General features: G+C 36.2%; 1 protein-coding gene across 3 annotated transcripts in view; it reads right to left on the bottom strand.

The window, feature by feature from the left end:
- Picot (putative inorganic phosphate cotransporter protein picot) overlaps positions 1–16,167 on the bottom strand; it is a 126,367-nt gene that overhangs the window by 16,506 nt on the left and 93,694 nt on the right. For all 3 annotated transcript variants that reach the window (XM_089636523.1, XM_089636524.1, XM_089636525.1), the window contains exon 2: positions 7,609–7,781. In XM_089636523.1, the coding sequence (XP_089492649.1) occupies positions 7,609–7,781 (173 nt within the window). The remainder of the gene's footprint in view (positions 1–7,608; positions 7,782–16,167) is intronic.

Raw genomic sequence — 16,167 nt, 5'->3', positions numbered from 1 at the left:
AGTTTGTACACTTTACCCCCCAGACATCTTGTACATATACAGAAAATAGAGACACGGTTAATATGCCCTTTTAATAGATTTTTTTTTATCAGTAAGATTAATTTTAATGGCCCTTTTAAAAAGACAAACGTCAATAGATTTATGATTATATTCCTACTTAATAATAAAATGGTAATATTATGATTGGAAAATGGAGTGACGAAAAATTGATATGAGAATATATATCTAGTGTTTAATGGAGATAATAAAATATAAACTTCTGTTCAACGAAACCAAGATTTTGAAATGATAAAGGTGTACATTATATTTATTTATTTATATCAACCGCTCTTTGATCTTTGATCCGAGCTGCCAATCTTTTTATTAAAATGTTTATTATTTTTGGGTAAAAGTCATTAAACGGCAATAACAGTGATTATTTTTTACATAATTTTTTTTCAGGTGAACAGAGAAAACTTTGCGGCACGTTCCAGAGTGGAAGGTACTCTCAGTATCGCCCTGGTGTAAGACCACAGTTCAGAATTGAAATATTACTTGAAATGACTTGATGTTGGTGACCAGATCTGAAGAGCCAGGTACTCCCCCACCTTCCTCTTCCCCATCTCCTTACCCACTACCTTCAACCTCACAACATACCCCAATTGGGGATGCCATAAAATCACTAGCTCCAGATAAGAGAGAAAAGGCAGAATACAAAAAACCAAAAAAGACAATACCTACCCGAGTAGCAACAGAGGTTGTTGTAGTTTAGGGGTTCTTGCGAGGGACAGATAGAAAGTGATTGCACGCTGATAATAAATCAACTGTCAACCACTCCCATAATTTGACACCCACTTCTACTGACAATGAAAGATAATGGCTTATTTTAGAAATGGCTGCGGATGTCTGATCCGCAAACATTGACATGCCGTATTAGCCACTAGCTACCCACTACCCACACAAAGTAACGTAAATCGGAAGTAAGTTATTATTTACAAACGCACAGATCGATTTAAAACCGCCTATACTTATACAGCGACCGTTTCATATACATCAACTTGCGCGTGAACACGTGAGGGACACGAGGCCATAGAATGAATAGGTAATGACTACAATAATTATTATAATGGATGCCTTACAACGGCGGTGACAGCATGGCAGACGGAAAACTCGGAAATGCCAATTGATTACAAGTAACGAAGCCCTATTTATTTGTATGCGAGATAAATCTACACAGTTAAATTAAAATTCCATCGATTCGTGGGTAACCACCTACGTCGGAAAGTAGGTACAAAAGAACATTATTCGGTATTTGCAAAATTGGTGTTGAAGGTAGGCAACGCTAAAATAATAAGGGAGGGGGGGGGGTGGCAAATTCAAAATTTGTAAATGGCAAAAAATAGAATGTCGGTTGTCTGTGCGACCTGCAAAACTGGTTTAAAGAACTCGCATTTGCTTTGTGTCATTTTCAAAATTGGAACTAATTCTGTGAAAAATTCAGACAAGCGATAAAGTACCTACCTATAATATAATATTCTAAAGAGAAAATTATTTCTGTCATTTTCTAAATTGGAACTGATTTTTTCACATATTCAAATTATCCAGTGATTTTTCATTGGCCTGCGCTAGACTAATATAAAAATGTTAAATATTTACCTGTAACGGACCTGTCTACAATGTAAATGTTCTAATAAAATCATATTATAATAGGTATATTATTTATTTAGAATTATAACTCACTGCTGTTGTGCTTTTTTTCTGGTAGTTCTATTTTATATCTTTATTATTCTTTTACGCGCCTCTTGGGCTTTTAGATTTGGTTTTACAGTGATTACAATTTTTTACACAAAGTTGCCAGAATTTGTTTTGAGCGAAAATGTAAATATATTCTTTTCCATAAATAGGTAGCCGATGCCTGATTTTGAACAGGATTTTATCTTCTATGTTTATTGTATCGCATTTTCCCGTTTTTCGTCGAGCCAAATCATAACGGACGTTTGGCAATTTAGCAAGACTCCGGATAACATTGTTCACAAGCATTGTGTGTCAATCAGTGACTTTGAATGGGACGCAATGTCACGGATGCACATCAAACGGGCGACATTATTCATGGTATTTTTGTCATCAACAAAAGGGGATTGTTTTGCAGATTTTCATTGTCAATGTTGTAGTTGGTGTGCCCGTCACAGTCTACAGTTTCCGATGATATCAAATGGCAGGTAATTATGACGTATTTCCCTGGCTTTACAAATATACTACAAAGGATCTTTTTGAGGCTTTTCCAAGAGTTCAACCACTTTACATGTAATGGCGTGTTCCCATCTCGTCATAAAATCTATAAAATAGATCACTGAAAGCAGGATGTCTACGCCGTAGAACACCCGATAGAAATGTTGAATCAACTTCAAAGAAAAGCAAAGGGATGCGTCTGAATGAAAATCTGTTGTTAACAGACCGATTGCCATGTCTAATTGTCTAATAAGTCTTTTCTATGGGAATTTTAATGGAGCCTGCTGGAGCTAGGAGCATTGATGATGGCTTCTAGCAGCTTTGGTGTAGTCGGCTCGCATGTAGAACGAGCTAACAGCATCTGTTTTTGTGAGGATTGTACCTTCCTTTCCAGGGACGGGAGTCACGCTAATAACTCGCCAAATGCTTATCGGGTAGGACCGACATTTATTTCATACATTAACTGCTGTAATGTTTATCATATTTCGCATGAGTGCCACCAAGTTGATAGAATGCATTGTCATCGACAAGGAGTCTATCTGCGGAGTTTCAGCTTGATCGGATGACGGGAAGTGGGTTAATTTCCGCTTCCAAGATTTGCATTAATTTATTCCCGAAAACATAAGTGAAATTCAAATAGTTAGTATTAATAATTACCGAGAAATCAATTGATGAAAGTGATGGTACCTACTGATGATATTTAAAATAGAAATTTAGATGTTCATAAACTTTCTACGAACATTCAATAAAAACAACATGTTTACCAACAAGAAAGCTTATTACATCACATCCTGGAATAAAATATTATTATTATTATTATTATTATTATTATTATTACGTATTAAATAATATGTGTCAACATTTCTTATTACTGTTGCATTATTTATTAGTAAACACATAGCCACATTCATTAATAACGTGCCTAGGACATCAATTTATAAAAAAAATAAAATGATTGCTAGGGGTCTTTAGTCTGCGTCAGCCTGTTTGTTTACAACTCTAGTCGGGGTTATCTGCGGCCAAAGTAATGTCGGTCAAGTGCATCTGCCAATAATGAATAGTTACTTTTAGTATCTACCCACGAATTATCTATTATTATCCGTCTTACTTATTAGATTCTTACGCGCCCGTACAGCGTTGGTATAGTAAGCTTATCACCAGAGCCGGATTTGCCCTTAGGCCTATGTAGGCCCGGGCCTAGGGCGGCCAGATATTAGGGGCGGCCAATCGTGACAAAAAAGTCACAGATGATAACAAGAAATTACTTCCTAAGTACCTAAATATTCTACGTACAAAATAGAGATATGCAAGAGCGTGTTCACACACAGCACACAGCGCGCCCCCACGCCCCGCAGCCGCCCTCGCCACACCTTACCTTAAGTTGATTTTTATTTAAAAAAGGTGCTGATTTCTTTTATTTGTTTGGAGACTTAATAATAACTTTTTATCCAGCCCGTATCTGGCAACCCTAATTGTAACTGTGAAACACTTATATATTATTGTATGAGAATAAACCTGAAACTAGTTAGATAAATTAAACCTAAAACTGTTTTAAATGTTTTATTCAAATCCTTGAAACCTTAGAAAGTATTACATACTAGCAGCTATTATAGTTAACTAAATTTCTAAATCGATTTTGACAAAAGTTGTCAATAAAGTAAATTCATTATGTAGTCTATAGTCTATATCAGGGGTCTCCAAACAACGGCCCGCCAATGTCATCAATCCGGCCTGCGACAATCGACAATTATACAGTAATTGAACTAGCGAATTTAGCAAGCGTATTTTTTTACATTAATTCCACACAGGCGGCTTTGAGGAAAATATTTTCCCTCACGACCTATGTCATCTTAGGTGATGCTGTGTGGAGGGTCTTTTTAAGGAAGGGAAGGATAGGAAGTTCTGAAAAGGAAAATGTATGAGGGGTGGGTAGGAATCTGGGGATTAGTGTGTCCAGGAGAGACATACGTATGAATACATCCCTCCCCATAAGGCGATGGGTCAAGATAGTCCGGCTGGAAAGGTCAAAAGGCCTCCCTCACCCAGTCTCTCTCGATCCGGCCCGCCACGCAGCAGGTGGGCAGACGTATCCGCCGCCAAGACCTGGACAAATCTCACCCCATGAACCATGAATGATAATGGCAGGAAAATTAAAACGGTTTTGACCCTAGGAACTTACTGAAAAGTTTGGATACTCCTGGTCAATATGATGGGTACTGAGAAAGGGGCGGCTACATGGTCTGGGGCCTAGGGCGGCCAAGACTGCAAATCCGCCTCTGCTTATCACTATTAAGCGCCGCGTAATATTTACACCGCTATGAATATTGGGTGTTTCACTTATACTGCCTCACAAAATTCCCTAATGATCGTAAAACATTTAAATATTTGTGCCTGAACTTCGCAAAATAAAATAAAATACACTTTTTGGCGATGTTTTTTTCTTGCATAAATCAAAACAGGCGGATGGTGTTAAGCGGGAATTTAAACCTTATCGTCATCTGCAGAAGGAGTGTTATTGTTAGCGGCCCAATTCCAAATTTCACACATAAAATTTTTTTCACAATTTTTTTATTCTAAATAGTGCTGTTAAAACGATGTTAGTTGGGTAGGTACTGACTTTTTAATTATTTTTTAAATGTCACACAATAGAGTGTTTCTGGGAAGTTATGATTACTGAGTAAATTAATAACATTTCGGTAGATATGTGTAGGTAGATAACATTATAGTTATAATTTATATGTGAAATAGATGCGGGATTTATGAAAAAGGTGAGGGGTGATGAAATGTTATCAGAACAGTAAACATATGAATCAGATCAGTGTCGTAATAATAATAATATATAGGTACACCACTTATAAGCTCCGTTCTACCCTCCCTCTCTGTCGTATAAGCGACACGTGAAAAAGTAAGAGAGGTAACAACGGAGCTCTCAATAGAAGGATCATAATCTCACTCTTTGGTCTGACTTTCAAGTGCCATGCCGAATTTTATCGTAACAAAATTAATTTATCGTAATCTGCTGCGCGGCAACTTCAACTATGGATTTATGTAGATTAATTAAACAAACAAAAAAATATTCGGATTAATATTGATTGCCCGGAATAACCAAAATCCAACAATACTCTAGTTTTGAGATAAATTACGAAAAAACGAAACCAGTTACTTTTCGTTACATTTTGTATTTAAAATACAATAAACGTACACTTCTTAAGTATTTTAAATGAAAAGTGTTGAAAAAAAGCAATTAAATTAGAATTTATGACAAGAAGTAATGCTCTATTAATGGAATAATGTTGTAAATGAAAAAATCACACATTTGACAAAATGTTTTTTTTTCTCTACCTCACTCAATAGAGCCATACAGAAAGTAACATATCATTGACAAAATGTTTTTTTTTCTCCATCTCACTCAATAGAGCCATGCAGAAAGCAACATATCATTGACAAAATGTTTTTTTTCTCTACCTCACTCAACAGAACCTTACAGAAAGCAACATCTCATTGAAGTATGCTCATCTTACAAAAATTCACACACGTCATTGAGGTATTTAAGCATAACAGCAAATAACAATATGATAAGGCAAACGATTTACGATACGATATTGCTGTGAGATCAACTTACAACATTATTCCACAAAACTGTCTCGATGAGAAAAAGCAGGCTTCATTATATTTTTTATGGACAAATGCTACTTTCTTACATCCGTCAGCTTCTTAACTTTGATGTCTTTCTAGTTTAAAACATAAGATGTCCGCTTTATTCCAATGAATTAAACGACACATCGTGACTACAACAGACAGCATGTTCAAAATTCTTCCGCAAATCAATATCTTTAAAATGCTGCCACAGATCTAGGTTCATCACCATTAAAAGGTGCATAATAACATACCCAATATTATTCCGTCAATAAATAAAATTGATAGTTTTGTTGGCTACAACATTATTCCGGGCAAGGGCTCAATAACTATTGCCTATTATATAGAATCTACTCGATCGATGAATGAGTTCTCTTTCATTAATTTTGTGGTTATACTAAAATAATAAATATATTATGATCGATGGCGGAAGATTCCGATTGCTAAATGCATTAGATATAAATTATAATTGGAAAAAGATTCCTAGACGTTTTGTTTGGACAATGATCGATAAACCAACTGTTGACAATTCTAACATGAAGCAAGGTATGTACGATGAAACTGGGCACACTGTTCGGAAACTTGAACCGGGCAAGTCAATTTGTTGAGTCACGTCGTTATGTTTACATAATGGTTTGTGATATGCAACAATACGCAATCAATGATAAAAACATTTTGTTTTTAAACAATGGGAAATTCGCCAAATAATATTTTTATTATGAAAATTACGTTATACTATTGAATTCTTTGAAGCACTAACGGGTACCTACAGCAGAGTATAGTCGAGTATCGAGGTATTTTGGTTCAAAATACGCCCCCGAAAATAAGGATTATTAATTTACCTTTATTTTCGGTAGTGGAAATTAAATTGATAGCTGATGATATTCGTCATGGTAACAAATTTAAATGTGATATATAAACTTTTCGTAGGATTCTTTTTTGGCATTTTTCTTTTGCACCAGCTGTGTTAGTTCTTTTCGATTCTACACGATTCTAACTAACTAGTTACTTTCATGAGTTTAAGGCGAAGCTATAAGTGAAATTACAATCTTCGATTATTTTTTACAACGAATAACAAAAATTATGCTTTGGATAAATTTAAGCTTTTTCTACAGATTTGCTAGAGTAGAATTAAAATTAAATTGTTAAATACACCATAAAAATACAAGCGTAAACTACTAAATAATTTATTATTTAATTAGAAAATTATCTTTAAAAATACTGTTTGTTAATATGATTAGCTTTATTTTAATTTTAATTATTAACAAAATAAATAAATAAATTAACTTTTGCGCTTAAATCGATCATTTATAAACTCCACTTGCCAAGCGATTTTTATACCTATTACCTATATTCGTGGTGATATAATGCTGCGTATTGAATCGTACCGCAAGCGGCGCTCGTTCCTTTCCCATAATTCGTGGTTCAGCTCGCAAGTGTATACGCAGCATTATACACACTGAGAACATTTTTTGGCTTGTATATAGGTAGTGGTTATCTCTTAAAGGAACCCTTTCAATGTGCAATAATTTCTTTAAATCTAAAATATTTCATTGAAGCTTGCAAAACGAAAATCACGATAATAAGAGATATGATCGAAACATGCATGTAATGCAATGGAAATCGGAATATTTTCGCTGCGTGATTTTAAATAACCTTCATAAAAAAATATTTAGTTTTTTTTTATTATTGAATACGAATTCGCGTGTGCCCAATTTCATCGTCCACCCTTCTCATCCGGTCTGCATGGACCAATGGACCAACCTTCCCCGTGTCCCCGGCCGCGCATTCATTGTCCACCACCTCCTCGGGATTCTGCAGCGCCGTGTGGTTGACCATGGCCACGATGGCCACAGACATGTTGGTCCGCATGATGTAGGCGTTGGCCATTCCCAGGAACAGCATGAAGGTCACGAAGTGGCGGGCGCCGAACATCCCTGAAACAACAAACAAACAAATACTGTTAGCCAACAATACTGTCGAAAAGTCTGGAAGTTTGAATCATTCGGAGGTTAAGACACGTACCTTACATTTTTTTTTCAAAATAACCAATAAAAACATGCCGACACTGGTCTCTCAGCAGAGCAACCACCCAACCCCCCACCCCGTTCCTAACTGTCCAATCTCTACTAAATGTTTTTAGTTGAAAAAAAGTCACCAAAAACGAAAATTTGATGTAAATTTTTTACTCAAATTAATATCAGGAATCAATCAATGGTTAAAATATGTCAGGTACGTTTCTTAACATCCTGTAAGTGTGCCATCAACATGTAATAGAAATATGTCAGGTACGTTTCTTAACATCCTGTAAGTGTGCCGTCAATACGTAATAGAAATATGTCAGGTACGTTTCTTAACATCCTGTAAGTGTACCGTCAATACGTAATAGAAATATGTCAGGTAAGTTTTTTAACATCCTGTAAGTATCCCGTCAATATGTGATAGAAACAAAGGGATATAATATGGGTTCCATGATAAATCAACTCATCGACAATTCAACACACCTTTAAAAAGTGATATAAATTCATTAGAAACGATGAAATTTTTTTATTTAAACCTAACCTAACCTAACCCACTTAACCCAGTTAATAAAGTTTTTGTTTCATCACTTTCCATGACTTTATATAACTTTTTAAAGAAGTGATGAATTATCATTTTGATGATTTATCCGGTCATCATAATATGGCATGGAAGCGTGTCGACTGCCGCCTACGACCAAACTGTACAGACTATTGTTAAAGTTATTTTTTTATTTTTTATTTCTTTCTAGAGCTGTGCCGTTGAGTTACAAAACTCATTGTAGGACGAGAGAAACTTACATACATACGTAGGAGTTAATAGGTACAATTTTACGTTGGTATTTTGATTTCAAAATTATAAGTGTCACATACAAAACAGTACACAAATAGAAAAAGGGAGGTTAAGTATAACAAACGAGAAGAAACAAAAAAGGAAACATACTGGGATACACATAAGCACAAAGCCAAGATAGGAATTCAGAAGAAAGTACTTACGCACTAATACATTGTTAAAAATAGATTATGCTCAATTACAAATTCAGGGGATAGAAAAGGAGAGAGAAAGAAACAAAACAAAGTGATGTTTAAAGCCTTATGTGTTTGGTGTGTAGGTAGAAACAAAGGCGAGGCGCCGCTACGCTTAGATATGATTTGAAGTAGTACCGTAGAACGATGTTGTCCACACTAAGCTGGGTCCAGACATGTTCTTTTGTCCGTACCGTACCTCCGTTTCGTACCAGCGTCGCGATCCAAAAACTCTGGACGCATCATCTTTTGTCTGTACCGTACCTCCGTTTCGTATCCGCGTCGCGATCAAGAGCCCGTATCTCCGTAACGTCGCTGCGATCATCGCGTGTTCATTTCCTCCCACCATGTCGTCGACTGCGGAAGTGTTTGAGAATTTGACGATTGCTTGCGCGTCCTTCATTGTTACTCACAATAATATAACGAAAAAAAAACAAAAAAGGCGACGTTGGTGGGAGTTAGAATTGTTCAAAAACAGAGAAAGATGTAAGACGCCGCGAACACGTCCAGACTGGCGCAGACCCGTACCGTATCGCCTTTGAACGGGCCGAAAAACCGACTCGCGATGGATCGGAGCGTACCTCTATCCGTATCGAGATGCCGTACCACCGTACCGTACCGAACGGGCGTCCAAACTAGCGTTCTTGATCGCGACGCTGGTACGAAACGGAGGTACGGTACGGACAAAAAAACATGTCTGGACCGAGCTTAAGTTGTGCGCGCGGTTTCGTTAGTGCCTACAGTTCCTAGGCTAGCTTTAGACTTGTAAGTTTTTTCGTAAATTTACGACTTCTAGCCAATGGGCATATTGGATTTTCAAAATGCAATATGCCCATTGGCTAGAAGTCGTAAATTTACGAAAAAACTTACAAGTCTAAAGCTAGCCCTACAGACGACCGTTTTCACTTGAACTTCGAAAAGCTCGGGTTAGATCCTTTCCCCCGCGTTTTTAAACGGCAGGCAAGTCAAATGTGTGGATATGTATGTTGATAAAAAATCTTTGTTTGAACTAGGCTTATCTTTATATTACGCCATCTGTAATATTGCATATTACAGCGAACATTGCATAACTCATTATATTAATGATAATAGACGAGCGGTTAGATACAATCACAGATCATGCGATTGACGGCGATAATTAAATATCATATCAAAATACAAAAGATAATTTTTGACATGAAACTTGTTTGAAAAGCTTCCATTTAAAACAACTACGAAGTATTTACACGGTTAGATAATTTGTTGAACATATTTGAGAGCAAGATATAACTGTAAAAAACACGGGCGAGGCCGGGTATGAAACCAATTAAGAAATTATAGAAGTATAATAACATCACCTGCAGCAGGTTTCAAGTTTTTGCAAGTTCTTACAAGTTGTGCCGAATATAATATGCCGAAAAAAGGTTATTGAACTCTAAAACATGATTTAATCCGGCAAGATAAGGGCGAGGTGAAAATGAAAAAGAAGAATGAATAAAAAATACGCTCTGAAAAGACAAATAATCGAAAAAGATGCTCTTGCCTTATAGGTTTGTCCAAAGTACATTTATACAGAGCACCAAGCAACTTCTTCAAAATAAAAGGTAACCTTGAAACATGATATTATATTCATTGCGACAAAACTTTAGAAGAATAAAAGGAAACAGCAGATGACAAAAACTCGTCGAGTAGGCACAAAAATGTACACTATGAAAGAAACGGACTCGAAGAAAAAAATTAAATCGTGACATGAAAGAAACCCACAGGTACATCTTTTCTGAAAACTTACGTATCGGTAAGAATATTCATACTAATGCGCAATTCTTCTGGGATATAAACATTGTTTTGTTTCAATGTTTAATAGGGCTGGTATATCAGTTTTTTTAGTAATAGTATCACTGGGGCTCCTACAAGAGAGCAACTTGACGGACTTCATTACTCCTCTTAGCGAGCATAAAGATACTGAAATATAGGGCCATAGTCTGTTGACGGAATGATCACTTTGATACATCCGTCTGTTACTACGGGAAAGACTTCAGGTTTGACGTTATGTCAAAGTGTCAAACACCAACAAATTGACACATGGATTGAGGTAAGTACCCTACAGAACATATTTTTGGTTCTTCTTCGAGAAAGTAAAACTTCTGCGGTAATATGTGGGGCAAAACTACAAAATAGAACATTGTCGTACGATAAACTGGTGCCTCTTGGCAAACCCGCTCCGTCAATACATTGTAACGGCTATGTGTATAGAGCATGGACTATACGTATTAGGCTCCCGACTGAAGACGAAGACATACCTTTACGGTACATATAGTAGTAGAAGTGCCCACACTGTCTGTATGTATAATAGTACCTATGTGGTATGCCTATATCAACTATCACGTGAACAGAGCATGTTCCGCACATGGTGACTGTGTGATCAAAATATTAAGGAAGAACTGGCGGCTCCATTTTGCCAACAGAATATTACTCTAATATTTTATGAAAGTTTTAGGTGAACCCCTGGCAATTCTATCATAACGTTGACACGTAAGATGACTCTCAAAATAAGATTATATTTCCAATAAAGAAAACAGATTTTGTGAAAAGATTGTTGAATCTCGATCGAAATCAGGTAATCAGCAACTTAACTAATATAATATAAACTTTATTAATATAATAATTTATTTAATTAATATGATAATGAGGTAAGTAACTTTGACGGCCTTCGTGGTCGAGGTGTCAAGATGGAGGTAGCGGGTTCAGCGCCCGGCGTGCGCAAGTAAATTTTATTTGATTGATTTGTGTTATTTCAAAAATAATACATATTATATTTGCGGCACGTTTCAGAGTGAAAGATACTCTCAGTGTCGCCCTGGTGTAAGACCTTCATTAAAAATTGAAACGTTGCTTGAAATGGCTTTAGTCATGTTTTGTGACCAGATCTGAATAGCCATCTAAATTACATTCCTCTTCCTCATATCCTCCCGCTCCTCACTACCTTCAGTCTCACAACATACCCAAAATAGGGATGCCATGGTCTCACTGGGTCTAGACGGTTGGGAGCAGTTGGTACTCTTGAGCTGTTTCACATAATTTTTTTTAATAAAAATTCATTTTAATTCAAAAGATTTGAATAAAACTAGTATGATAGCAAGTATTGGCTAGCCAAAGCAAACTAGGTTAAAAGGCTAGGGTGTCAGGTGCCAGATGATATAATCAGCCATCTCAATGTTTATTCCTAATGTTACGATCATCTGCTGCAGCACGTGCCACAATTGTTGCAATCACAACTATTAGCACAAGAAAAACATTAAATTTCACTGCCAGAATGTCACGCTAATGCAAAGCTACCCCGCTCATTAACTCCCATTAGCGAGTGATCTTGAGATTAGCACTCTTCAAAAAAACATTGGAAAGTTGCCACGTTTTCATTTTCGCTCAAATAACCAATTGCCCTTTTCTATCCCTGTCATTATAATTGCTCAATACGTAAGACATTTTTTTGAAGGATTGTAATAAGTATGTCGTAACACCTTTCCAGATGTTGATACTTGTTAAAGTTTTGTGTCGGTAGCAGAACTTTCTTAAATGTTTGCTCTATTCATAAAATTATTTTTGAGGGTTTTCAATTCGCTGCATTAAAATATTTTCTTTAAATAAGAGTGATTTTTACATATTATAGGTAATCTGCAAATCTGTTGCTTTTTTGTTCTTACCTCTTAGTATTGTCGTAATATATTCATAATTTATATATTTATTTAAAAAGTTCACAAAATGGAGAATTTTGTTATTTTCTGTTAAAATATTTGTCGGTACAAAGGCGATATAATGAGTTCCACCTAACCTTAGATGTACGTCTAACATAAAGCTCGACTTTATTTAAACAATTTTTTCGAAAAAATGGATTTTGAAAGTGTTCCACAGGGTCCGGTTTCTGGACCAGTTTTGTGTACAAAATGGCAGATGAACCAGCCCATTGTTCCGTTCCAGGTGTTCCAGACATCGGAATATGTAATATCGTTTTTGCGGTGAACGAATGTCAATGAGCTATGAAATTGCGAGGGAAGCAACAAGGCAAAGAAATATATTCAACAGTAGAAAAGATAATACCAATACAGCGATAGGGCTAGACAAAATAGGTATATGGAAGTACTTGGCATCTGATTGCAAGATATTGCTTCGGGCGCGCGAAAAGAATTATTGGACCAATTCTTTTCATTTCATTTCTTTGTGAATTAATAGGAATATGTTACGTGATGCGTGAAACCTCCACGTCATTTCTAAAAGAACAGTTATTAAATACAATCAGATTGTATCTTAATAAACCATCATACATAAAATTCACATAAGATAATGTCAAAACACGGCAAGTTGTTGTTTTGTTTGTTTGTTCTTAAGTAAAGAGTTTTTTTTTACATTTAGGCTCTTACAACGACCAATAACCACCGTTGTTAACATATTTTTTAGGTCTTGGATTAGAAGTTAAAAATGGTGCAGAATCAAAAAGCACAAAAAAATTGCCTTTCGTTGGCACTGTTTACACGTGGACGTATTGTGGAAACTGTAAACAAACGTTACACTTTTGGTGTTTTGGGCGAAACCTTATCTTAAACTGCAATTCGCCCACAACTTCTGCATAATCAAAATAAGTATACACGTGTTTCTGTTTACGTAACGAGCTCTGGAAAATTGCCAAGTCTGCCCACATGTCTTAAGTGTATCTTTAACGTCAGCGAAAAATTAATCCATGTCATTCTTCATTACGTCTTCGGGTCAGTTTTCCAGGGCGATCCTATTACTGTATGGGCGAGACTTGGTCGATGGCGGCATTCTTATGTACATATTAATGAAAATGACTCTTCAATTGTTTTTTCGTAGAGTACGATTTAATATTATGCATTAGAAATATAGTATTAATTGATGTGAATTACGAAAACCGGTAATAAAATCACATTGTTAAAGTATTCAATAAATTGATTCCGAGGTCCTGCACGTCCAAGAACACACGTCAATGTGGAATAAAATTAAGTCGGATTTATGCAAATATAAATATTTTCATAAATATCAATCGGATTGAGCAACATTTTCTTGCCGCTTTTGGCGCAAATAATAATATAATATCTCTAACCAAGATTGAAAATTTCAAAACATTACGTGTTTTTTGTTATCAACTCTTTACTGTCTATCAAATGCAACGAAGAGTAGACCCACCCCCAAAACTATTTGTTATCAACTCCTTATTGTCTATCAAATGCATCGAAGAGCAGACCCGCCTCTAAAAGTATTTGTTATCAACTCCTTATTGTCTATAAAATACATCTAAGCGTAGACCCGCCCCCAAAACTATTTGTTATTAACTCTTTATGGTGCTGCCACACGCAAATCTCACATCAACAGATAATATAAAGCACAATAGCGCTCGCCATACAATCCCATACAGACCCGACACACGTAAAAAGATAACGCGCCATAAGTGTGGTTCTGAACTTCGCTAACCGAATTTATTTTACGTAACCGCTCCCGACGCGATATTTGAAAAGTTATGCGTCCCCCTCTCCGACGTAAAAAGAAGAGGGGGTCATTTTAATTGCGGAGCTACCAACTAAGTTCCGTGTTCCCTTTGACAGCCATGACATAAGCAGCCTAATAATGCATTTCTTATTTATTATGTTAGCTCATATCGTCATGTGTGCTAGTAAATTTAGAAACATAAAAAAAAACTTTATTTCCAAACATACTTAACATATATTTAAAATATAAATATAATCAATATTTGAATTTGAAGTAAACAAATTTTCGCCCTTTCAAAATTAATCATATTTTTAACTCAGTATGTTTATTTGGTAATATCATTCGGTTTTTTGATAAAGTTGGACGACCCGATACCTACATAGAGAAGCTTCTAGTTTGTTCGTTTGTTGATTGTTTTCAATTGTTTTCCTTGGTAATCTGGTTTGCTCTCGTCAGCTCTCGTGCTCTCTTCTCGTTCCCTGCCCTGGTGTTGGTCCTTGCCGCCTTTGCCTTCGACATTTTTGGAAATCGACGTGAGCTTATTTTACAATAATTTATTATATGTCGCTTTCGTCGATCGGCGTGCGAACTGCGAATTTCCTGATTCGACGGAGAGGTTATGTCAGGTTATGTGAAAATGCGCTATTTACGCGCAGATTGTTTAAAATCTAAAAAGTTTATAAATAGCATTTATAATTTTGTAGTTGGCGGCATCATCATCTGAGGATGAGCTGTCCAACAGATCCAGCAATAGGCGACAAGTATCATCCATTTCGAAAACGTGCTCATGCTGTCAGTAAGTAAAGTTGTCACTTTGACAGATGAAATTATGTTCCTCGGCCGCTCTCGAATTCAACTGACCCCCTCTCCTACCATAGGAAGAAATATTTGATAGCGTCGTGTGTCGGTAGAAAAGATGATGCGCTGTACATTAACTTTTGATGTGAGCTTTGCGTGTGGCAGCAGCTTCACTGTCTATCAAATGAATCGAAGCGTAGAACCGCCCCCAAAAGTATTTTTTAAAGGTTAACATTGGTGTAGCTATCGGATAGTTGGTATTATGGAGATTTACAGAACCACCGCAGCTCTAAGGAATTCGACGCTTATCGCAGGTTTACTTGGAACTGTACGATTTGCGTCGCAGTTCTTGAACTTAAACTGTGCCATTATAAATATTATTAGCTGTGTTTGCATTGTGCAAGTGCTCGCACATAAGATTAGGTGTAATGAGCATTTATTTGTGTACCTACATTAGACGCAATGCTATATTGCTTCAGCTATAATACGAAGTAGATTTTCAAAGACACCCGGTGGGTTAGTTGGAATTAAAAGCTATAGGTACATTGTGGAATCATTTTACATCAGTTTTTTTTCTGAATTGTGCTGTGAAAAGGCTGGGTGGAAAAATTTAGATTAACATACACTGGATTTCATTGTTCGGAGCGGAGCCACAAAATCACCCTTTGCATCTCGAAATTCTTTAATTATTTTTATTTATTTTATATTATAGAAACAAACAGTACAGTGATGAAACAACCTAGTGATGTCTGTTAAGTGGTATGTTTATTCCCTAATTAATAGGTGACGTGTGTAGTATATAGCTGTGTGTGTAATGTATGTGTGAGTGTTTATGTGTGTGGCTGTATGTATGCGCAATGAACAGTTTATATTATTGATATGATGCCACGTTTGAAGTTGGGCAGTGAACCTGAGAAAATGACAATGTTTGAGTTTAGACAAATATCATTATATATTGTATTCAAATAAATAAAAAAAGACACAACGACAGTGATGATTGTGATGA

The sequence above is a fragment of the Hesperophylax consimilis genome, chromosome 10 (assembly GCF_061612785.1).
Source record: "Hesperophylax consimilis isolate HC1 chromosome 10, BYU_Hcon_1.0, whole genome shotgun sequence".
Classification (NCBI taxonomy): Eukaryota; Metazoa; Arthropoda; class Insecta; order Trichoptera; family Limnephilidae; genus Hesperophylax; species Hesperophylax consimilis.
The sequence above is the reverse complement of the archived record's forward strand: the minus strand, read 5'-3'. Positions and strand labels throughout refer to the sequence as shown.